At 35.6% G+C, this 25,042-nt stretch overlaps 1 protein-coding gene across 2 annotated transcripts; it reads left to right on the top strand.

Moving 5' to 3' along the window:
- The first annotated feature begins 4,110 nt into the window (after positions 1–4,110).
- On the top strand, positions 4,111–16,058 carry LOC116128404. Of its 2 annotated transcripts, none has more exons than XM_031414118.1 (3): positions 4,111–4,245; positions 4,855–4,905; positions 13,903–16,058. In XM_031414118.1, exon 3 carries the CDS (start codon positions 13,920–13,922, stop codon positions 15,969–15,971), a length of 2,052 nt encoding a protein of 683 aa, XP_031269978.1. In that variant the 5' UTR covers positions 4,111–4,245; positions 4,855–4,905; positions 13,903–13,919; the 3' UTR covers positions 15,972–16,058. The 2 variants fall into 2 exon arrangements, with proteins under 2 accessions (XP_031269978.1, XP_031269977.1); XM_031414117.1 differs by having other exon boundaries at positions 4,111–4,268; positions 4,858–4,905.
- Positions 16,059–25,042: the final 8,984 nt, after the last annotated feature.

The raw sequence follows: 25,042 nt of genomic DNA, 5'->3' as shown, positions 1-25,042 counted from the left end.
AAGTAAATGAGGGATTATAGATAGTAAAATCTATTATTAATTCCAAAGGGACATCGAAGTAAATGAGGGATTATAGATAGTAAAATCTATTATTAATTCCAAAGGGACTGATCTTATGAGAATACAACCACTAACAACCTGGTGGACCTGCACGGAGAAGAGAAGAGAATATGAAGGCTAGATAAGCATCGGTGTGGTTTCTACCATAGATCTGACGCTCAAGTTAATGAGGCTAGGGGTATTTAGTGAGGGCTGAGGACGGGAAGGATTACCGGAATAATGCAGAGGTTCTTGGGAGCAAAAACTTTGAAACCTAGGTGTTGCGGGTGATTTCTGCACGGATATTGAGAGGGTTTGCCCTGTTTATATAGTGAACCCAAGAGGTTGGAATCTCAGTAGAACTCTGAGTCCTACTTTGTAGAGGAGTTTCAATTAGAAAGGAAATATGATCTCTTGCCTTTATCAGATTAGGTTTAACACTTTGAATAATATTCGAGATCTTGACAGAAGTGGAAATAGAATAGGATTCTGATTCCAATTATAGATTGCTATGGGTTGATGGGCCATGACCCAATATAACTTAACTTGTAGGATAGCCCAACTCATAGAGTGGTCAGTTCACAAGGTAGATTTAAACAAGGCCTTAAGCCGTAACAATTTTATTTTGTTATTGGGTCAAGTCAAGCCCAATACAATTTTTGCACATAAAAAAAATACAAGTTAAAGGATATTTAACTTAGAGAGTAGATTCAATTAATCATAGGTGTAATATGCACGAGTCATTGTCGTTTCGAGAAGGGTTTGACTCGAACTACTTGTTATTGCCACAGAGGCATAAGCCGCTCAGCTTAGCTCATGTGGCCAAATAAAGATAAAGCCGAGCATAGTAGTGATGGAGCTTTGCAATAGCCTTGAATTGAGACACATATGCCAAGCTAGCAATAGCATAAAGAGATCACAAGGCAACTTTCATGGAGTAAACAATGGTGAGACCGATGGGTTCCATTCATTCGGATGACTTAGAGCCAGGTGCGTTAGTGTTGTATCCATATCCACTGGGAGAATATGGTAACATTGAGGTCAACTCTAGTCGTAGCCGAGTTGAGAGAATTGCAAAGCATGGTGTTCTCTTTAGGCATTTTGGTCGAGCAAGATGGAGTTCTAATACAATTGGAAACCTGCTCCGTTCCTCATAGTTGTTGAGGATTGACCCCATTTTAGGTTGTATGGTTATTGCTAAGTCGAATTGAAAAACCGTGAGGAGAATTCTTTAGGGCTTTGTAGGAGAGCCGTGCCAAGCACGAACCTAAATTGGGATGAGATCCTTCTGAGCGTGTCATGTGCCAAGGCTTTTGGCGAGCATGTAAGTGTTGTGCTTATGATCCTAAGTTGCATGGATGCTGCCACATGTATGGCCAGGATTTAGAGATGCCTTTTGGGCAGGAAAATGAAGAGTTTCATTTTCTAGAGACCCCCTAATTGCTAGCCATGTATTGGTCGAAATGTCGGACCTTTTTAAATGTAAATGGCTCTTCGATGTTTGCCATTTTACCTTCTCCAAAGATAGAAAAGAAACGAAGAAGCTTTGGCAATGGAAGATTTTACTTTGTTCGACTATTTTCAACGAGAATCACGATAACTCCTTCGTTTTTTCTTTAGCTTTTGTTTGTTTTTTGTGTTTCCTTCAAGTTTTCCTTGAATTTCGAGTAGTTTAGGCTTTGATTTGGCGATATTTTGAGAACAAAGGGAGATTTTTAAATTTTTTTTTTTTTTTTTTTTTTTTTGGGAAAAGCGGTATTTCAAGGGTCTTGGGTGGCTTACGGTTTTGATCTAGAGGGAGCGGGAGAAGGGCAATCTTTTCTTTGAGAGGTTTAGTCCGTGTTGTGTCAACTGATCTGAGCGGAAGACAAGAAGCTAAAGGTTTGAGTTTGTTAACACAGTGGTGCCAAACTTTGTGGGAAGTTGGTCATTTGCTGTAACTAGAGTGGGCTTGGAGGTAGAGCCGAGCAGTATCCTTTTTAATCGTATCTGGAGGTTGAGTTGAGTTATGATGTCTGGGGGTGACGAATACGAGAATGCACCTACCATCATAATGCACCCTGAAGGTGATGAGTCAACTCCAACTGAGGGAGTGAGTGTGGCTTTCCATGAAAGGCAAATGCTGACGGATCAAGGGGCAAAGCCGAGCAATGATGGCTTCAATAGTGGATATTTAGTTGATGATTTTTAGACTGAGAGTGGTCCTCAGGTAAAACGAGCCAGCAGGAGTAAGGTTCCATCTATTAGTGTTGCTATGGGGACAAGTAGAGCTGTCCTAGAGGTGGCATGCTTGTTGACAACCTGCCATCAAAATTTGTTCTGGAGGAGGTGCTGAAGCTCAAGTATCTCTACAAGATACCTGAGTCCATTGAGGTTAGAGTAGCCAGCATATATGAAAGGGTAGACTGTGTTAGAGTAGGTTCCCTAGAACTAATCCATTTTGTAAATGTTGACTCTTGAAGGGGTTTATTGACTCTTGAAGGGGTAAATGGCCAACACCTACTAGTTTAAGTTTTTTGGTAGAATGATAACACTATGATCAAAATTGTGGTGGTGACTTGGCTCTAAAGCCCACTTGCAATGGAATGACAACTTAACATCGATGATGGGAATTGCGGTGGTGACCCGACTCCAAATGTCCAACTTGCAAGGCCAATACTACAACAATAAGAATAAAATTACACATACAAAATGTTTACACAAATATATTCTTACAAGATGTTGTAGGTGAGATCACGATAATAGAGAGTTGTCTTCACTTTCCATCCATATAGAGATCCTTATTTTAGGGTTATTAGGACACAAAATTTATTCATGTCCATCTGGATAAACATTTGTCATAATAATTCTTACATTGTATGACACTCTTAACATTATAAATTTTAGAAAATTATAGATATCATCGTTCAGTTTGTATTCTCACAAATATGAATGAGACCTTAGACAATAATGATACGATTGATTCTCTAGTGGCTCCACATATTCTCCCTTTGCTACCTCCACAAGAAAAAGCAAAACGAAAATCACGTGATCGATCAGTACTCTTGCCTGACCTAATTAGTTTTGATTCTTATCTGATGTTCAAAATTTATTGGAAATGTTTTTCTGACATCTAGGAAAAAAATCTAGAATATGAAAGCATTTTAAATTTATACGGAAGCTTTTTTAATTTTAATTAAGTAAAGTTGTTTCATAAGATTTTTCTTGAAATTTGTCAAAAGTATTCTACATATATGTCTAGTATGAATGGACGGTTTGAGCTACGATTATAGACTATTAACAATGGAAATTTGTGATACTACCGTAAGTGTACGCTTGTGCTCATTTAGAACTTTTTGTCTAATACTTTGTGGATACATCTAAAGAACACCCTCAAAACCTTTTTAGAGTGAACTTAATATACCAAAGTGATACAAATGACAATAAAAACACTATAGCTAATAAGGAAACAACACCACAGTATAATACATAGACAATTTTATGTGATTTATCGAAAATGACTATGACTATAGAAGTCAATATTTCATTTCGCTAAATAAAGAGATAAACAAAATACAATAATCTTAGTCTCTCACCTTTTAGATCTTAATCATTCTATCTCAACTTATATATTAATTACAAGATTACAACAATACCTCTATACTAAAAACACGAATTATAAAATAGCCCCCATGAGAACCCTGTTTCTATAAGCCATACAACAATACGATCCACATTTTTCTTATACTAATTAAACCCTCATTTATGTTATTGAATAACCTAGAAATTAGATATTTTCCTATATTAGCTTCTTGATATATGATGAAATAACCTTTAAAAAACACTATTGTGTTGGACAATGGAAAATAGCTAGTGATGGGGTCATCTATTATTGGGAGGCAAGAAATCCAGGACTGTGATATACATTGGATACTTTTTATCTTTTATTTCTCTGTCCTACTCGTAAAGCTTACTCAATTATTTCGCTGGCCTCTTTCTGTCTCACTTTTCTTTGTCTGCTCTTTTTTCACGTGCATGCAAATACTAAAAGCCAAACCCTCAAGTCTCTTGTCATCAATTGTCAATCATTGAAGCCCATTCCAAAAATCTCTCAAATTTTCACTTGTAAAACACCAGAACTCTTACTCAACTTCTTCTAGCCAAATCTTCCTCCCCTGACGAACTGCTTAGCCTTTCTGTATCAAAATATATAAAGAAGAAAACCTAGTTTGTGTTTTCTGAACTTTTCTGTAAGTAATCTTTTATTTATAGTTAGGCTTTTTAACCTGCAGCTTTAATCTAATTATGATTCCATCTAAGAATTTTACATCTATTTGTTTAAGGTTTCAGTTTTTTATACTTCTTCTTAATGTCAACTATTAAAAAAAAAAAATCAATCGATTAAAGAATTTATCTAAGGCCTTAAATTATATATATATCTTAAATCAACTTCTCATATTATGATTCCAACCACTATATGCAGCTCCTAGATCTGTTTAAATTTCTCATGCTCGAGATATACTTTAAATTTTCTGAGTTATTGCTTCTCTGTTAATTGAAATTAAAGTAACAGATATCAAGAGAGTTTGAGAGAATGAAAGTTAATCAAGCCTTAATATTTATGTATTTTGAGACTTAAGCTTATATATACTTAACTCACTTAAATTAATCAACTCACTTAAATATTTTCTACTCTAATAAAAAACTGACTCAATAGCATACACTAACACAGACCCACTTAAATATTCTACAATGGTTTTATGTTTTTTTTATTTTTTATTGTTTTTATAATATATTATTGATTTTCACTATATTCTAATTAATCATACCGTAATGTAGCTCAAAGGTGGTTGCGTCAATCCGTCGAGTGCTTCTTAATTTTTCCAGGTAAGAAAATAATAAGAAATGATGTACAATCGCTACCTTAATTATGAAAATCTTTTTCTCTGTGACAATCTCCCTCCTCTCTTATAAAAACATCTCTCCTTTCATCTAAAAATTAGTTTGATCTTGAATCAACGTTTCTTTCACAACAGTTAATCTAGAATCAAACTTTGAATGATTCTAGATAAGGTTCTCAAGACAAAAAATTTCAATTCTAATTAAGATGTATTTATTGTTGTTGTGCCAAACTCAGGATCTAGTTTTGTGTAAAATTAATTAGAGAATAATTACTCTAATAAAGTAAAAATTCAGCATCAAACAATCATACAAAAAACATCAGAATTTACGTGGCAAATCCTTTAATACAAAGGGAAAAACCACGAGATCAAAATCCACTAAAAAATGTCCACTATCAACCAAGTAATATCTTATAATGATTCTTTTAGTTTACTAGACACATCTAACAAACACAAACATCAAGAACAACCAAATCTTAAAATATAATCACAATAAGAACATCATCATCATAGTGGAAACATGACCAACAAAAAGGGATGTTGGAAAGATCTCACCAAAATCCGAAGTTACTGTTTATGGATACAAAACACCAATTCCAGAAGTCAAAATCTGATCTTCAACATTCAAATTGTAGGTCCTTGCGTCGTGAGTCTTTCTTCCAAATTTGAGCTTGATCCAACCACAGATGAAGCGAAATCACAACTTTGATGGAAAACTATGCAGAGATGAAAAAAAAATTTCACTCTTTTTTATTATTTTTTTATCTTAACTACAAGCCCTATTGGGCTTTGAATGGGCCACCTCACATAGGAGGGACTCAGGCCCAACAAACTCCCCTTCCCGACTATGTGAAGGAGTTCACCATGCCTGCAACCTCACAACAAGGATCATGTTTTATCTTTGGCAAAGACTTAGTCATTATGTCTGAGCCATTCTCATCAATATGAATCTTTTCAAGTTCCAACAACTTGCTTTTTAAAGCATCACGAATCCAATGTTATTTCACATCAATGTGTTTGGAACGAGAATGAAATGTAGAGTTCTTGCTCAAGTGAATTGCACTTTGCCTATCAAAAAGCAATACATACCTCTCTTGTTTGACACCAAGTTCTTGTAAGAACCTCTTCATCCACAATACTTCTTTACAAGCCTTAGTATTTGCAATAAATTCAGCCTTAGTTGTGGACAAGGAAACACATTTTTGAAGCCTAGATTGCCATGATACAGCTCCCCCTGAGAATGTTACTAAATATCTTGATGTAGACTTTCTATTATCAACATCCCCAGCCATGTTTGCATCTGTGTAGCCAACAAGTACGGGTTTTTCATTTCCAAAACATATACACAACTTAGAGGTTCCACAAAGATACCTGAGATTCCATTTTACAATATTCCAGTGATCTTTACTTGGATTGGCTAGAAATCTGCTCACAACACCAACAACATGAGCTATATCAGGCTTGGTGCAAACCATAGAATACATCATGCTTCTCACTGCTAAAGCATATGGTATTCTCCTCATTTCTTCTTTCTCTTTTTCCATTGATGGACATTGCTTTGTGCTTAGCTTGAAGTGATTAGCGAGAGGCATACCAACTCGTTTAGCCGTTTTCATGTTGAATATTTGGAGCACTTTCTCAATGTATCTCTCTCGTGATGGCCATAACTTCTTAGCCTTTCTATCTCAATTAATTTCCATGCCAAGAATCTTCTTTGTTGTTCCCAAGTCTTTCATAGCAAAAGATTCACTTAGCTCATTTTTAAACTCGTCAATCTTAGCAAAATCATAGCCAATAATTAGCATATCATCAACATATAGAAGCAGTCTAAGGAAGTCACCATCAACAAAGAATTTGATGAAAACACAATGATCAAAGGTTGTCTTTTTGTAGCCATGCTCCCTCATAAAAGACTCAAACTTCTTGTACCACTGTCTAAGTGCTTGGTTGAGCTCATATAGGCTTTTCTTCAATTTACACACCAAGTTTTCCTTCCTTTCAACTTCAAACCCTTCTGGCTGCTCCATATAGATTTCTTCTTCAAGATCAACATGAAAAAGGCTGTTTTCACATTGATTTGCTCAATTTCCACATCCATACTAGCTGCCAAGGCAAGCACCACTCTGATAGATGACATCTTAACAATTGGAGAAAATATTTCTTCAAAATCAATCCCTTGCTTCTAATAGAAAACCAATACAACCAGTTTTGCTTTGTACCTCAGTTTTGAACCGCTTTCATCATTCTTCAACTTGTAAATCCACTTATTATGTAGAACTTTTCTACCTTCAGGCAATCTTACTAACTCATAAGTGTGATTCTCATGCAAGGATTTCATCTCTTCTTGCATAGCTTTCAACCATTCATCATTTTTCTCATCTTCGATGGCCTCCTAAAAGCATTCAGGTTCTCTCTCATCTGTCAATTATGCATACTTAGAAGGAGAATACTTCTTGGAAAGTACCTTTTGTCTTTCAGACCTTCTCACAGGATTTTGAACTGGATTTGGCAATGATTCTGCTACTTATGATGGTGGTTCTGATTCAAGTTTCTCATCAAGCCTTTCAACACCTCTGTACTCATTATCATTACCTATGTAGTCCTGATCATCTTTAATTCTGTCTTGATCAGAATCATCCTGATTGTAAGTTGGCTCTATGTCAAATTGGCCATCATCGCAAAGTTCATGCTTTTCAACAACTTTATCAATGTCTTCAATAATTTGATCCTCAGAGAAGACAACATCTCTACTTCTCACCAACTCCTATCTAGCCAGGTCATAAAGTCTATACCAAACTCATCATTCCCATAGCCCAACAAAATACATTCTCTAGTCTTCGAATCAAGCTTTGATCTTTCATCCTTGGGAATGTGCACAAATGCCCAACATCCAAACACTCTCAAGTGATTGTAGACAACATTTTTTCCACTCCAAGCTCTCTTTGGCACATCAAGCTGCAGAGGGATACAAGGTGAATAGTTGATAACATATATAGTTGTAGCTAATGCCTAACCCTCAAATTTCTTAGGCAGTTTCGCATGTGCTAACATACACTTTGCCCTCTCTACTAGTGTTCTGTTCATCTTTTCAGCCAAGCCATTTAGTTTTTCATTCCGGAAGTTACTACACTTCGCGCCTTCCTATAACTAGTCTGCTCTGCTCTCATCCAATAAGCTGTCTAAGACTAGTGGTGGCTAAAAGAAAATAATAAAGATTTTAGGTATCTATGTGAAGTGTGGACCCAAGTCCATCACTTCAGGATGCAGAGTGGTACATCAAAAGGATGATTGGCTGAATGGAATTACACGAGTCTTTGGAGGAGACCATTGATGCACCAAATTCCTCACACCTTGCAATAATTTTCAAAAGGCCCACGACATTCACCACCATTATCTGTTCGAATGCACTTCAACTTCTTCTCGGTTTCCTTCTCAACAATTGCCTAAAACTACTTAAAGAGTTCTAGCATCTGATCCTTGGACTTCATTATAAGTCCAACTTTTCTAGAATGCTCAACGATGAAAGTCACCAAATATACTGAATCTCCAAGTGTTCTAGTAGACGTAGGACCACAAACATCTAAGTGAATCAAGTCAAGAACCTTCAACCTTCTCATGGGGGGTTGGTCTGAAAACAACTCTATTTTGTTTCCCAACCAAGCAATGAACACAATGCTTCAAGTTTGCTGATTTCACTCCCTGTAGAAGTCCTTACTTGGCCAAGTGTTGTAGACCTTTTTTACCCATGTAACCTAATCTATTATGCCATAACTCTATAGAGGAATGTAACGGATAGCATGGTGGGCCCCCACTGCTACCCGACAGCTTCATGCCATGTGTCCTTCACGGCAGGTATTGTATTCCCCCCTCCCTTTAAGGGATTTCTAACGACTCCCACACCACTCAAACCCATGCTCTATCTTAGCCCAATGGTACACACCATGCTTCCTATTTGCCTATAGCCTATTGGGCATGAGTTCGAGTGATGTGGAAGGCGTTAGAAATCCCTTAAAAAAGGGGAGGACAATACCTACCGTGAAGGACGCGTGGCGTGAAGTGGTCTGGTAGAGTGGGACCCATCATGCTATCTGTTACAAGGAATCGTTGTCAACTGCATCAACAAGTTCTTTAGACACGTTAGCTTGCATCATACAAAGAGTAGATGTCTTCTTCCCTTGAGCCACAACCAAGGATCCTTTAGTGAGCCTTTATCGTCCTTCACTAAAGATGTTGCAATAACCCTCATCATCAAGCTTTCCAACTTAAATCAAATTTATCCTGATATCGGGAACATGTTTTACATCTTCAAAATCAGCTTACTACCATTGCTCATCTCTAAGCATACATCACCTCTACCAATAATCATAGACATATCATTATTTCCCATCTTCATTGTACCTAAAGATCCTGATGTGTATGATGAGAAGATATCCTTTCTGGAGGTAGCATGTATGGTGGCACCAATGCCAACAACCCAACTAGAGTCCTGGCAAGCAAGATTAATCATGTCACCCTTAAGAATAATGAGAAATTCTTTTGAGGATGCTGTCACTGTGTTGCTTTCATCTATTTTTTGCTCATTATCCCCTTGCTTCTTTCCCTGTTCCTTTATCCATTTCCAACATTGCCTTTTCATGTGACCTTTCTTTCCACAATAATAACATTCAATATCCTTCTTTGTTCTGGACTTGCTTCAGGATTTCCCATAATGATCGGAGCCTTTAAATTTTCTCCTCCCCCGATTTTCTGTTACAAAAGCCTCTAAATCACCTCATGAAGAGTTTGTATTCTTTCTCCTTGTTGCTTTAGTCATCAAATTGATTTTAATAAAGCAATGGATATTATTCCATTTGGACCAGAATTTATAATTGAGACTTTGTAAGTCTCCCAACTATTTGGCAAGGAACCTAGGAGCCATAAAGCTAGGACCCTATCTTCAAAAGAGATTTTCATAGTAGCCAATTGATCAAAAATACCCTCATATCATTCAAGTTGTCAGTAATAGGAGTACCATCTCTATACTTCAAGTTCCTAAACTTTTTCATCAAGTACAATTTGTTGCTACCCATTTTTCCAGCATATAACTCACCTAGCTTATTCCACAACACATAAGCATTTGTTTCATTCCTAATGAGATTGCGAACATTTTCATCCACCCATGTCTGTATATACCCACATACTTGCCTATTCAACAAAGTCCATTCATCATCCTTCATATTTTCAGGCCTAGCTAGTTGAATCACCTAAAATAGGAGTGTGATAGTTCTTATAATAAAGAAGATCTTCCATTTTACCTTTCCATGTGTGATAGTTTACCGCATCCAAATCGATCATTTTATTGGTGTTAACATCCATCCCTACACACACAAAAAAAAAACCACCAACTAGGCTCTGATACCACTGTTGTGCTGAACTAAGGATCCAGTTTTGTGTAAAATTAATTAGAGAATAATCACAATAACAAAGTAAAAACTCAGCATCATACAAAGAAACCGAAATTTACGTGAAAAACCCTTCAATACAAAGGGAAAAGCCATGGGATCGAAATCCACTCAAAAACCTCCACTATCAACCAAGTAATGTCTTACAATAATTCTTTTAGTTTATTAGATACATCCAGCAAACACAAACATCAATAACAACCCAATCTTGATATATAATCACAATAAGAACATCATCATCATAGTGGAAACATGATCAACAAAAAGGGATGTTGGAAAGATCTCACCAAAACCCGAACTTATTGTTTACGGATACAAAACACAAGTTCCAGAACTCAAAATTGATCTTCACCATTCAGATTGTAGGTCCTTGTGTCGTGATTCTCTCTTCCAAATTTGAGCTCGATCCAACCACTGACAAAGCAAAATCACAGCTTTGATGAAAACTGTGCATAGATGAAAAAAATTCACTCTCTTTTTCTTTTCTTTACTTCATCTACTGCAGCCATTTTTTTTTAACTACAAGCCTTATTGGGCTTTGAATGTGCCACCTCACATAGGAGGGACTCAGGCCTAACAATTGTATTGTTCAGTTGACTGTAACTTGTAAGGCGGTCTAATAAATATCGAAAATAGGGGGCAAGGATGTAGCCATGGGAAGGCCGTCAAGATGGCCACAATGTGGCCACCTTAGGCCGCTAGCATGTCGTGATGTGGCCATGCATGGAAACCAATGTGGTTGCATGGTGGCCACACTGCAGTAATGCTGGTGACATGGGCGTAGACATGAATTTTTTTAGACCGAGCTGAAAGTTGTTTTTATTTTTTGAATGAATTATAACGGTATTAGAAAATATCTTTAACAAAAAAATCACGAATTAAGAAGATATATTCAACAATATCAATAAATTTAAAAATTAAAATTCAGAAAATTAATTTCTTTAAAAAGAATCATAAAAATATTAAACCAATCATCATTTCAATTTTCTTTTGGATTAGAAGATTATCTTCTTAATCTAAGATATTTTGGTCTTTTGGATAGAAAAATAATAATACCACGAATTAAAGATAAATTTTACTATGAATAATTCTATACATCTCAAGTGTTTATTATGTTGTTCGGGTGGTTGTAAACTTGTAATTTTACTGTGAATAATTCGATTTTTGATAAGCTCCCATTATAAAATTTAGAAAAATTGTTCCCCCGGTTTGTAATTTCAAGTTTCCCGGATAACTGTTTTCAAGAACTTGCATGCATTAGTTAATTTTATGCTTATAAATGTAATTTTGGGATTAGTACTCTAAATATAATTTGAAGAAAAATCTTAATTATGAAAAAACAAGTTTTATATATCATATAAGAGAGATAGATTTCCAATAAATTTAGAACAACCAGATCCATTTTTAGAAGCTATTGAAAATAAATAAATTATGCTAGTTACAAAATTAGAATGGTAAAGTTCGGAAACAGTTCTATAAAAGTGGATAAATCCATAAATAAATATTATCAGTTTCACTCCTTATATTACCAGTCTGGAAACACTCGCTTTTAGCTTATGGCTCGCATTGGACCAGTCTTGGACCGGTGCAATAGTAATGAACCGTTGGTCTGACTGGCTTGGTAGCTAAACCAGGTCACCACATCCCTGATTCTGACAACTTCCTCCCTGATTTTGACAGCTTTCGACACCAACCATCTCATCTGACATCACCTTCATCTCCGTATCAAAACCCCATCATCTCAAATTCCTATGGGCCGCCAATCGTCATCGTCACCACTTGTCTGCATCGTAAAAACTGACTGTCTTTCTCACTGATTCCGGTAGCTTCCGATGCCAACCATCCCCCTGACACCACCTTTAGCATCATCTTCATCTCCATTCTCCACATTAAAAGCCCCATCATCTTGAACTCTGATTGACCATCAATCATCGTTGCCACACCTGGCTGCTTCACGATTTACTGCCCATATCATAGGGGTGTGTTTGTTGGATTTTAAACCTATAGGGACTGATGGAATTTTCTAGGAGTGTGTTTGCTGGATTTCAAACCTGTTGGACATGCTAATGTCACCAGTCCAACCGGTTGGACCCAGGTCAAGGGGTGGTTCGGTTTCAAAACATTGGAATCAACTTTTCTTTTATACATGATTCTATCAGCTATGCAAAAGTATTAAGAGAATCCATTCTATTTCACACTTCTTAAATCTATTTCAATCCTCATGCTCAAGTTATTATCCCTCACCTCCCTTGAGGTTTGTGTTTTAACCACTGACACCCCATAAATTTAAGATAATATCCCTAAACTCCCCTCAGATTTCAAAAATTCGCTCAAACCTCTCCTCTTCACAGTTTAAGCTTAAGTTGTTTCTCTTTTGTTTTTTAGTATATATTCTTACAGTGAGAAACGTAAGTCCAAATAAAAAAATAAAAAATAAAAAAACCAGGACATTAGTAAGAGAGAATAACTAAATATTATGTATATTTATAAGCAATCTTACGTAAATGGGGCAATTACGGAAAGCCCCATTTGAATTAGAGGGTACCTATAAAAAATTCGTGAAATATTTACTTTAAATTAAAAAAGAATCTATATTTTTTGGTTTTTTTCTTTAATTACGATAGTCTTTAGTCAATTAGATAATTCATATTCTTGAATTTGGTAAAATCATATCATATCATCTCTTTTTCTAGGACGGCCTCCATAATTGTTTATTGTAGTGCATCATATTATATCATCCAATATTAATAAGTTGTTGGATTGTTATGATATATATATTCGGTGTGAGTTCTTCATCTTTTAAGCTAATTTTTGGAAGTAAGTTTTGCGTAAAGCATTGCATCATATTAAACAGTACACTGTTTCTTTTGAATTTTTTAAAATGATCGAATCACCATATAAGATCAATATTAATGTTAATATCATTACTCTTAACCTTTGGTTATCTACTTATACATTTTAATGCTAGTTCATCTTTTGTTTTGTTATTTTCTTCGTTACAATCTAATGCGTTAATTTAATATGAAATCTGGTTAATGATTTTTTATGAGCCTGATCATACTGTTGGTAGTGATCACTTTCATTTTCTTTATTTTATTATTTATTATGCCCGTCTCTGTTTGGAATTCATTATTGACATCCTCATTAGTTACTAAAATATAACAAATTATATATACTCTGATTTTAGCTTATCTCTTCTCGATCTTCTCCAACACTCACAAGGTATATGTTTATCAGTTTTATCCTTATTTTCACCTGTAAAATCTAAAAAAAAAAAAAAAAAGATCAATCAGTAGTACTACACTTTATAATTCTCCCAAAAAACTTATGTTGCATTATTCTTCTATCGGCATATCATTCCTCAGTTATTGAGTTATTAGTTGTTGAGTTTTCAAATTTTCACTGAAACAAATTTCAGATTAAAATTTTCCGTATACATTTTATATGATAACATTATTCTTATTAATTTTTATGACTAATAAAATATACATGGTAAATAAATTAATCTTTTTTTTTTTCTTATAATTAAATTTTGGTTGCAGATAATTTTATCCTTAAGATGGGAAGTGACAAAGCATCATCTCTAAAGGAGTTAGAAAAAACTTGGTATAGATGGGAAGTCCGCGCATTCATTATAATTGGCCTTTGTTTACAAATCATCCTCACCTTATTTGGTTTTCGAAGAAAATATATAATAAGAAGCTGGATAAAACTCCTTGTCTGGTCGGCATATTTAGGAGCAAATTGGATGGCAACTGTTGCCCTAGGCAACCTCGGCAATTACGAATACGATACAGACTGTTCCTCTTATACATTTTCAGAAGAGCAATGTGGCTACTTCAAGGATTATTTAAGTGAAAACAGTTCACTCAAGGTATTGTGGTCAGCTTTTTTTCTCTTACACCTTGGTGGCCCAGACACTATCTCAGCTTACTCCTTAGAAGATAATGAGTTGTGGTCGAGAACCTTTTTTGCATTCATTGCTAATATTTGGGCAGTATTTTATCTCGTTATTGTGTCCTGGAGTAACATTGCTTTCCCCAAACATATATTAATTCCAATAACTATTTATGGAATTATTAAATATGGAGAGAGGGTTTTTGTTCTCTGGTCTTCAAGCACCGAGCGATTTAAAGAGTCTTTGCTCTCAAATCCTGATCCATTTCCAGATCTTGTTAAAATCACCAAACAAGATATGGAGAAAGAACTTGAGGAGGAAAACTTTGATATTGAGAGTGAAGCAACAAAAAAAGAATCACGTCAAATCTTTGAAGCTTTTTTTCTGTTCAAGAGATTTGCAAATATATTTGCAGACCTTATTCTTGATGAAAATGAACTGTTGGTAAGTTACAAGATTTGCCTAAAGTTAGCCGAAGATGCTTTCAATCTGGTAGCGATTGAGCTTGGAATCATGTATGATGTGCTCTACACCAAGGCGATTCTTGTTTATTCTCGATTGGGAATCTTTCTCCGTTGCTTCAGCTTCTTTTCCTCCATTTATATGTTAATTGCCTGGTCATTACCTGCCAAAAAGTTGCAGAATGAGTTTCCTTTGAGTGACTTTTTCGTAACTTTCTCACTGCTAATTGTGACTGTTGTTATTGAGGCTTTAGCAGTTATCGAACTCTGTTCGTCTGATTGGGCAACAGTTATTCGTTTAACCAGGCACAAGAAAGCGTGGCAAATTCCAGGTTTTGGCAATCGCAAGAGGTGGTCCATGGCCATGGGACAATTCAATCTTTTACGTTGTTGCATCAAAGACATGTCAGCCAAACATACGAGGGTTCAGAATATATTCTTCATCGGCAAACGGTTGAAGAATCATCTGTATTTAAGTTGGGAAAATGTGAATGTTGATTTGCAAAAGATGATCTTCAAGGAGCTCTCGGAGAAAATTGGTAATTATGAACTACAAGATCATTTTTGCGACACTCATTTACTTAAGAAAATATTGGGTCAAAGAGGTGATTATGTGCTTGAAGAAAGGTATAAACTTGTTGATTTTTATTGGTGCGTCGAAGAGGTAGACTTTGATCACAGCCTTCTCCTTTGGCACATCGCGACTGATCTTTGTTATTATGACGATTTCGATAAACATGAAGTTGCTAATAACGATCTTTATCAAAATAGCAAAATTGGCAAATGCTTGTCAGATTACATGTTATATATTCTAGTGGTGTGTCCTTCCATGATGCCTAAAGGAAATGGTGAGTTAAGGTTTAGGGAAACCTGTGTCATGGTCAGGAGGTTCATCGAATCATCGAAAACGAGATCGACATCAGTTGAAAGAGTAGAAGATTGCAAGTTCTTGCTTCGGAATAACATTGATAATCTGAAATCAGATGATATGTCAGTGCTGGTGGAAGGATGTAATCTTGCGAAACAATTGCAATCGCTTGAATCTGAGGATGGTTGGAATCGGAATAAAAAATGGAAAATGATAACAGAAGTGTGGGTGGAAATGTTGACTTATGCTGCAAACGAGTGTGACTGGAAAGTTCATGGTCACCACCTTAGGAAGGGTGGAGAGTTACTTACTCATGTTCGTCTTTTAATGACACATTGTGGTTTAAGTGTACAATATAACAAAAATGGGAGGAAAATTGATTAATCACTTCCTCCCTGGCTGTAGAAATGAGTGCATGCTTTGTAGTTGTTCAAAGTTTTGTTGCATTTGATAATTGAAATTTTTATAGTGCATGCTTCATTTGTTGTAAAAAAGCTTGTTGAAATTTTAATAATATATAAGAATATGTTCTCGTTTGTATTTCTCAAACTTACCCTTCTGTAATATATATTAATATAATATTAATTATATTTCATCTCTACTTCTCCTTTTACTTTCAATCAATCACTATATCACTTAATTTGTTATTAATCATGGTTGTTAGTATTCTATAATACACAATACGTATCTTATGATGCAATTAGATATGGGTTGCCAGCGATACATATCAAAGAGTGTATCCTAAACCTTTCGATACGTTAATATGTGTCCTATGATATGATACGTATCCGTTTGTATCCTTAAAAATATCGATACAAATCGGTACGACTTTATTAATTTGGGCCAAAGATCCAAAAGTTTTTTCAGGTCAAATCTAAGTCACCCAACTCGGTTCACTAAAACCTGCCCAAATTTACCCGATCTATTTAAGTGAACGAGGTTAGGTGACCCGAATTTAACCCGATCTATTTTTTGGGCCTTCGGCCCAAATTAATAAAATCGTATCAACTTGTATCGATATTTTTAAGAATACGAACCAATACATACCATATCATAAGATACATATCAACATATCGAAATGTTTAAGATATATTCTGTGATACGTATCATTGCCGACTCATATTAAATCGTTTTGTAAGATATTAATAACCATGTTTCTTATGCCAATTAATGGACCCTACCCCCCAATCGTTTGAGATTTTAGGAATAACACAAATTCTCTTATCGTTAGTGAGTTGTTAATATATTGTTAACACGATGGGTTAATGCCGTTTATTTTAAACAAAAAACTTAACAATAAAGAGATTTACGCTATTACTGTAACCACATGCGGATTATTGTTGTAAACACTAATATTTATTGTCAATAATTGAAGTTGCTTGAGATGTATAATTCTTAAAAATATTTTCCTATATTAACATCTCCATATATTATGAAATAACCTAATAAAAATATACTGTCGGTGGCTGGTGCAGCGTGGGACAGTATATGAGAACTAGTAACGGTAACTATTTCTCTATTATTGGCATCCAAGAAATCCAGGACTCCGATATATATTGGATAATTTGGGATTGTGTAGGATCCATTAAGAGACTCTTTGCAGATTTCACATTGAGAATTTGCAAATTGAAGCCTCTTTCAAATCTCTAAGTTTTTCACTTGCAAAACATCGAAACTCTTATTCTAATCATCTTCATCAAATGATCTAAATATATCGGGAAAAACCTCATATAAATAGTCCAAATTATGTATCCATACAATCCAGTATCAAGAAAGCATGTATTCAAGAGATTGAAAAATGCAAATTAAAGATTAATTTTCAATTGAAATTGTAACAACTGGAACCGAGAATCAATAACGTTTATTCAAGGACAACCAAGTGAGGAGGAATGCAGCTTCAACCAAGATGATGGAGGCCAAAAAGGGTTAGAATACTCTGGAAAACCTGAGAGTTTCCCACCCTTGCCATCTTTGAAATCAACAATCCAAACATTTTCACTGTATAGGTTCAGGTTAAAATAAATGCAATTTCCTCTACATACAGAGAATTCTTTAGCCGAAATAGAATATGAACGATTTTGTTCTATAAATAACGCTCTATCCTCCAATCCCGATCCATCCAGCACCGGAACTCACTACCTTTTTCTTCATCAAGCCTAAACACCTTGAAATAACGTCCACATCTGAAGTACACAGCAATCAAAAGCAAATGGAAAAAATGGAAGTAGAGAAGAACCAAACGAAAAGATCACATCAAGCATTAAGAAGGTATTAGGATGCAAGTAGAAAAGAACATGGAAAAAAAAAATAGAACACCCTATTCAAACAATAGATTATCAGGCTCTAATCAGCTCTAGAAACAGAGCACATGAGTTATAACACAAAAAAATTTACTTGAGAATTGACTGATTTCATTTCTTTTCAGAGCTATGAAGATAGAGCCACAAAGAGAAAGTGGTAATGAAGATACATCCAAAGAAACACTTCAACCAAGCTGGTGGAGGCCAGAAACAGTTTTAAGTAGCCTGGAAAGACTGAGATATGCCCAAATGCACCATTATTAAAGCCCTAAATCCAAGCATCCTGCCAAGGGTAATAATCATCTGACCTATCCCCATAACTGCAAATTCTTCATCACGCTCATCAAGATTCGAAGAAAAACCACTTTTGAAAAACCATATCCAACAGCAGCGTAAAGTTTGTATAATTTACCTATTTCTGTGACCCGATAATCCAATAAATATAAAGACGTTGGGAACTTCTCGGGGAAGAATTTACAATCTTTACCAGTCATTGGGTCAATGATTCGGACTCTACCTGAGTTTGACAACTGGACTTTGGCCACCCACGTTTGAGGAGTGTCTTCGTCCGGGGTATTGGAGATTCTGTTGAGGAGTTCAATGGCGTAAACAGCGGACGCCCTGAGTTTAAAGAAGTCGGTGGTAGTGAGGATGGACTGTGGGAATGGGTATAGTATTGGGGGAGGAGGAATTGAGGCTCGAAATGAGGGACAAACGGCGCGAAAACGAAGAATGTCGATTCGAGTGTGGAGACGTTTTGCTATTGAGGTGAGGAGGTGTCAAGGAAGACTGGTCCAATCGGGGAGTGATTGTGTCCATGGCTGCAAATTGCTAAAGAAGAAGAAGAGGAAGAAGAGGCGAAGCAAAATGCAAGCAGTGAATTGAGAGAATGGTGATTCAAGGGAGATAATACATAGTCATAATTCAACACTAATGGTAATACAAATAGTCACACAGTTAATGGAGACAATAATTGTTCTCGTGAAAGCCAAACAAACTACTCGAAATCACAAGTGCAAATACCATATACACCGAATCACTTCTTTTGGTCCAGCTGCAACTTGGAAAAACCATAACATAAAATTTGTGATTACGGTATATAAAATCACCAATACAAGAAGAAGAATGCGGAAGGCCCAGGTTTTTACATTAGTCCATTTCTGGTCTACATTTCTCCATACTCCCACCTTTTTTTCATCTAACCTCCCCATTACAGCTAACCCATCATCATTCTCATCAACACTAGTGAAAACCACTTTTGAAGAGAAAGAAGAAGTTGCCCTACGAGGAAACTTAAATGCATATAATGTACTTATTTCTTTGACCCGATAATCCCCCTCTTAGCACATATAATGTACAAAGAGGGGGCTCATGCCCCCACTGCCATTGGAAAATTCAATTAATCCCCTTCAATTTTTCACTTTAAAAAAATGCCCCTTTCTTCTAGGAAAATAGAAAAGATTGAAAATTCATCTTTTAGTTACATGTATGAGGGTATTTGAGGCTTTTCATTAATTTTAACAGAGTTTAATAATGTATATATAGTGTAAGTGACAATTAGATTCCAATGTTTAAATAAGTGATATTAAATACTCAATTGTTATCATATAGTGACATTTTCATCCAAAAGATTAGTGCCAGTAGCCTAATCCATTCGACGGAAGGGTAAAGTTAGAAATCAAATGAAAATTAATAAGATATAAAAACAAAAGAGTTTATCTTTTTGTGTCACATAATAGCACAACTAATCATGGGTAACAAATGGATAAAGTACCCAAATTATTATTTTTAACTACTATATCATTAAATAATTTTATAATAAAACTTTATTTCCTTGATTTAAACACTTATTATCATAATTTTAGTGGAAAGAAATAATTTTTCTTTTATGAAAAACATTTTTTAGATTTTTTATATTTATTGTATCTAATTTTTTTTTTTTTCTCTTCGGAAATAGGAATGACACAAAATTCAAACCCCAAAACCTCTACAGAAAAATTACAAGAACACAAAATTTTACTAGTCATATATTGCTTTTGGCTTTTCAAGCAAATGTGAGAGTATCTAATATACTCTTCTCTTTCAGGCAAAGAAGAAACTCTATAGATAAATCAAGCATTATTGGCAACTCATCATAAAGTAACAACACTAAGTAGAATATTTCTAAAATATGCAAGCGGAGAAACAGAACACGAGTTGGAACACAAAAAAATTTACTTGAGAATTGACTGATTTCATTTCATTTCAACTCTTATAGAAGATTGAGCAACACACAGAAACTGGAAATCGAGATGCATATACATATAGATATAAATCGAATGGAAACGACTAGAAAAACAAACGTTTACTTCAACCAAGCTGGAGGCGGCCAGAAAAGTTTCAAATAGCGTGGAAAAACAGAGAGTTCCTTGTACCCCCAACTACATGATTTTTGCGGTCACAAATCCAAGTACCTTGTCCAGGGTAATTGGCAATCGAGCTAAAATCTTCATAGTACACACAACCCGCGACCTCCTTAATCGGAAACGAATATGCACTACTACTTTCACCCATAAACAACACTCATCTTCCAACTCTAATCTATCCACAGCTGGAACCCACTTTTGGTTCTCTTCATTAAGCTTAAAAAGCGCGATATTATACTCATCATCATCATCATCACCGTTGTTGTCGTCGTCGAACTGAACAATCAAAAACAAATCATTATTGCCGATCCAATTGTAGCTCTTCTGCAACTTGAGTAACAACCAAAGATTTAGGATCCACAGTTACAGTACGGCCCACGGTGAGCACTGCATAAAACTTGTGATCATAATAAATAATATCCACAACTGAGAACTTGGGAAATTTAAGTTCCATGTCGATTATACTCCATTTCTTGTCTAAATTTCTCCAGATTCCTAGTTCTTTCATATCATTATCTCTCGCCATAACAGCAAACTCATCATCATTCTCATCAAGAGAAGATGAAAATATCAATTTCACAACAATATGCTGTTTATCAGTTGATACAAGTTGGTATGATTTAGTTATTTCAGTAACCCGATAATCCAACAAATTTAAAAACTTTGGTAAGTGATCGGACAAGTCTTTACATTCTGAACCAGAAACTGGATCAATGATTCGGACTCTACCTGGGTTTGGCTCTTGGACTCTGACCACCCACGTTTGACGAGTTTCTTCTTCGTGGGTATGGGAGGTTTTGTTGAGGGGCTCGATGGCGTAAACAGTTGAGACGGTGAAGTCAAAGAGGTCTTCTTCATTTGAGTATGGGCCTTTGAGGAAGTCGGTGGTGGCTAGAATAGAGTGTGGGAATGGGTATTGTTCTGAAGGAAGAGGAATTGTGGCGCGAAATGAACGACAGACGGCGCGCAAACGGAGGATATCGATTCCTGTAGGGAGAAGTTTTACGATGGAGAAGAGGATTTCTTCAGGAAGTGTGCTCCAATCGGGTTCGATTCTGGCCATGGCAAAGAAGAAGCAGGAGGAAGACGAAGACTGAAGGCAAGCTAAATGTTTAGCTTTTTCTTGAATCTTGATGGAGGAAGACGAAGACTGAAGGCAAGATAAATGTTTAGCCTTTCTTGAACCTTGATGGAGGAAGACGAAGACTGAAGGCAAGATAAATATTCAGCTTTTCTTGAATCTTGATAGAGGAAGACGAAGACTGAAGACAAGATAAATGTTCAGCTTTTCTTGAATCTTGATGGGATGGGGTTTTAAGTTTTGAGAAACTCTTGCAAATTTGTCACTAAGGGGTTTTAAGAAGATTTTTTTCTTTTTCGAAAACTTAGTATGTACAAACTTTTTTAAGTAATACTACACGTACAATATGATATGATAAAAGATGATTGGGTGAAAGTTTATTTTTAATTTAAAATTAGTCAATCATCTTTTGTCACGTTATGTTATATAAGAAATATTGTACAAAAATGAACAAAATAAAATATGGTATTAAGCCTGAAAAAGTTACAAAGATGCATATAGAGATGATAACGAAAAACAAAGAAGTACACCATGTTAAAAAATGTTAAACTATGGGACTTAATCGGCTCTTGAGGTTTGTAACAAGTATTCAATTTCTAAAATCTGCAACCAAAAGAATTTCGGAAACAGAGCACCTTGATACACAAAATTTATCAAGCTGGTGGAGGACAGAAAACGCTTAAATAGCTTGGAAATTTGGGGAGGCGCCTGACCATACTATTCTTTAAGTCAGAAATCCAAGTACCTTGTCCGGATTGTTGGAATATTTGTGGCTCGCTTTCCTGTTCTAGGTACTGGGTTGAGTGTGGTTAGAAACTAAGATTGTTTTCGTTCTGTTTTATATACTGGATTTATGGTGTTGTGTATTCTTGTATATCGTATTCATAAAGCTATAGTGAATTTCTCTCATCCGTGAATGTAGACAGATTATATCGAACTACATAAATATCATGTTTCTTTATATGGTGTAATATATCTTATTTTTATGTTGTTCATCTCTGAACGTATTTTTTTGCTGCACGATCTTCTAGCATGGATAACCATCATCTGTACTATCACCTACATAATAATTAATAAACACAGCCCTCTTTAAAGCTCGGGAACTCCTTGACCGAAGAGAATATGGACAACAAATTTCTCCCACAAACAACATTCTATCTTCCATTTGTGTATTCAACATTACTGTCTCCTCAAAATGTTGCATCTTTCTGGTGCGTTTTCTGTTTGCAAAATAAAATCATCTTGTCCAAGATCTTACGACTCAAACAATCTTTTGACTATATAATATATGATTTACTGAATTTTCTAAAGTACACATACATCATGAACTTTCTTTGAACTCCATGAGCTTGTGCCAATTTTTGCCAAGAATTTGGCGTTATGGTGCATATCCATATCCATTCTGAGCAAATTAAGTTGTCTTTACAAATGCATATTAAGTTGTCTTTTAACAAAAACCTGAAACATCAAACCCCCAAGATTTTTATACAAACTAACAACCAATTGTTGCTTATAAGTAGGAAGAGAAAGTCAAGCATTCATTTCACCATTCTCTGCTTGATTGGCGGCATTCGCTTCACACTTCCATGGTTGTCGACTGACAATCAAACCATATCCGCAAATGTTCACTATGCTTCCTTCTTTAACCATCATAGCATCAAGCTTGGGATGTTTCCTCACTATCATCTCCGCTGCCTCTTCTCTGTTTCTCCCCAGCACTGGCAGTAAGCTCTTGCCTGTTTTTGAAGTTAACAACCATATATACAAACATACACACAACAGCCATTTTCTCTTCGGAAATCAGAACGACACAAAATTCAGACCGCAAAACCTCTACAGATAAAAATTACAGGAGCACAAAATTTTACTAATCATATATTGCTTTTAGCTTTTAAAGCAAATGTCTCCACATTAGAGAATATCTAATATACTCTTCTTTTTCAGAGTTTCAGGCAAAGATGAAACTCTATAGATAAATCAAGCATTATTGGCAAGTGATCATACAAAATAAGCTCTTGACATTTGCAACAAATATTCATATTTCTAAAATACACAAGCGGAGAAAACACATGAGTTGGAACACAAAAAAATATACTTGAGAATTGACTGAGTTCATTTCATTTTATTTCAACACCTATAGAAGATTGAGCACCACACAGAAAGTGGAACTCGAGATGCATATACATATAGATATAAATGGAATGGAAATTGGAAACGACTATAAAAAAGAAATGTTTACCTCAACCAAGCTGGAGGAGGCCAGAAAAGGTTCAAATGGCTTGGAAAAACAGAGAGTTCCCTAAAACCTGCATAGTACATACAACCCGCGACCTCTTTAATCGAAAACGAATATGCACAACTACTTCTACCCACAAATAACACTCTATCTTCTAACTCTAATCCATCCACAACTCGAACCCATTTTTGGTTCTCTTCATTAAGCTTAAAAATTGCGATATTACACTCATCATAATCATCATCGTCGTCCTGGAACTGAACAATAAAAAACAAATAATTATTCAGCCCGATCAAGAACTCCAGTAATTCTTTATTTAACATCTTGTAATTCTTGTAAATTATAAGGATGAAGTAGGGAGAGAGCTTCCAGAACTCCAGTAATTCAACTTTAAGGTCCATAGACTCCAATGTACAAAAACAAAAGAACCAAATGAAAGTCATATTGAGCCTGAATAAAGCATCGGGATGCAAATGAGAAGATAATGTAAAATAATGAACACCGTGTTCAATCAATATATTATTAATGTTAAGACTTTGTCCTGAGTTATCACAGATTATAGTTCTAAGGCTAACTAACCAACTGTATAACAAGATGATAATCACAGAATAAGTTCTCTGGTTAACAACCAATCCCCAAACAACCAAGTAATCACAGATTAAAACAGTGAATCATCAAGCATTAACTAATAGCAGATCAAGTAAAGAGATAAAGATCAACACAAGGAATTATAGTGGTTTGGCTGGGTAGCCTACATCCACTCTTCAAGGCGCAAATAGGATGTCATTACTATCACAGTCAAGTAGACAATTTACAGAGTATCGAACAAAGAAAGAAACAGAAAGAGCAAGGAAGAATACAACCCGAAGAAACCTTAGCTTTCTTCTCTTTTCCCCTTGCTGCCAATCCATATCAAATGGAATCAATTTATACATCAGTCATCTCCAAGATTAGCCTCCACTTGGAACCCTAAGGATTTCCAACCGTAGATGAGTAACAGATTTTGTCTTCCATTAGTACATTATGGAACAAATGAAGTTTGAGAAGAGAAATGAGGGCTGGATCAAATGAGATGAAAAACCCTTTTTAGCTCTTCATAAAACGACGTCGCTGCATTCTTTGACTCGCCCAATTTTTAATTAACTCCACCGTGGCATAAACACAAGCCGCATCACCACAATTCTCCACCTTGGCTTTTTTTTTGACACCCTATTTGGCCTTGGAAATAGGCTTTGCTCAAGTAACATTAAGAAGGCTCATACAGAGCCTTTATTTGTCAGCAATAATAGGTTTTGTAAGCATATCTGCTGGATTATGAGAACCATTGACCTTTTCAACCTTTATTTCACCTCTATCAATCATCTCTCTAATGAAGTGGAGTCGAACATCAATGTGTTTAGTCCGTTCGTGAAATACTTGATTTTTACAAAGAT

Source organism: Pistacia vera, unplaced genomic scaffold (assembly GCF_008641045.1).
Source record: "Pistacia vera cultivar Batoury unplaced genomic scaffold, PisVer_v2 Contig2, whole genome shotgun sequence".
Lineage (NCBI taxonomy): Eukaryota > Viridiplantae > Streptophyta > Magnoliopsida > Sapindales > Anacardiaceae > Pistacia > Pistacia vera.
This window is presented reverse-complemented; position numbering and strand designations above follow the sequence as displayed.

What these genes read in the sequence shown, in the direction of transcription:
- LOC116128404 (XM_031414118.1), top strand. Translation starts at nt 13,920, where the DNA reads ATGGGAAGTGACAAAGCATCATCTCTAAAGGAGTTAGAAAAAACTTGG.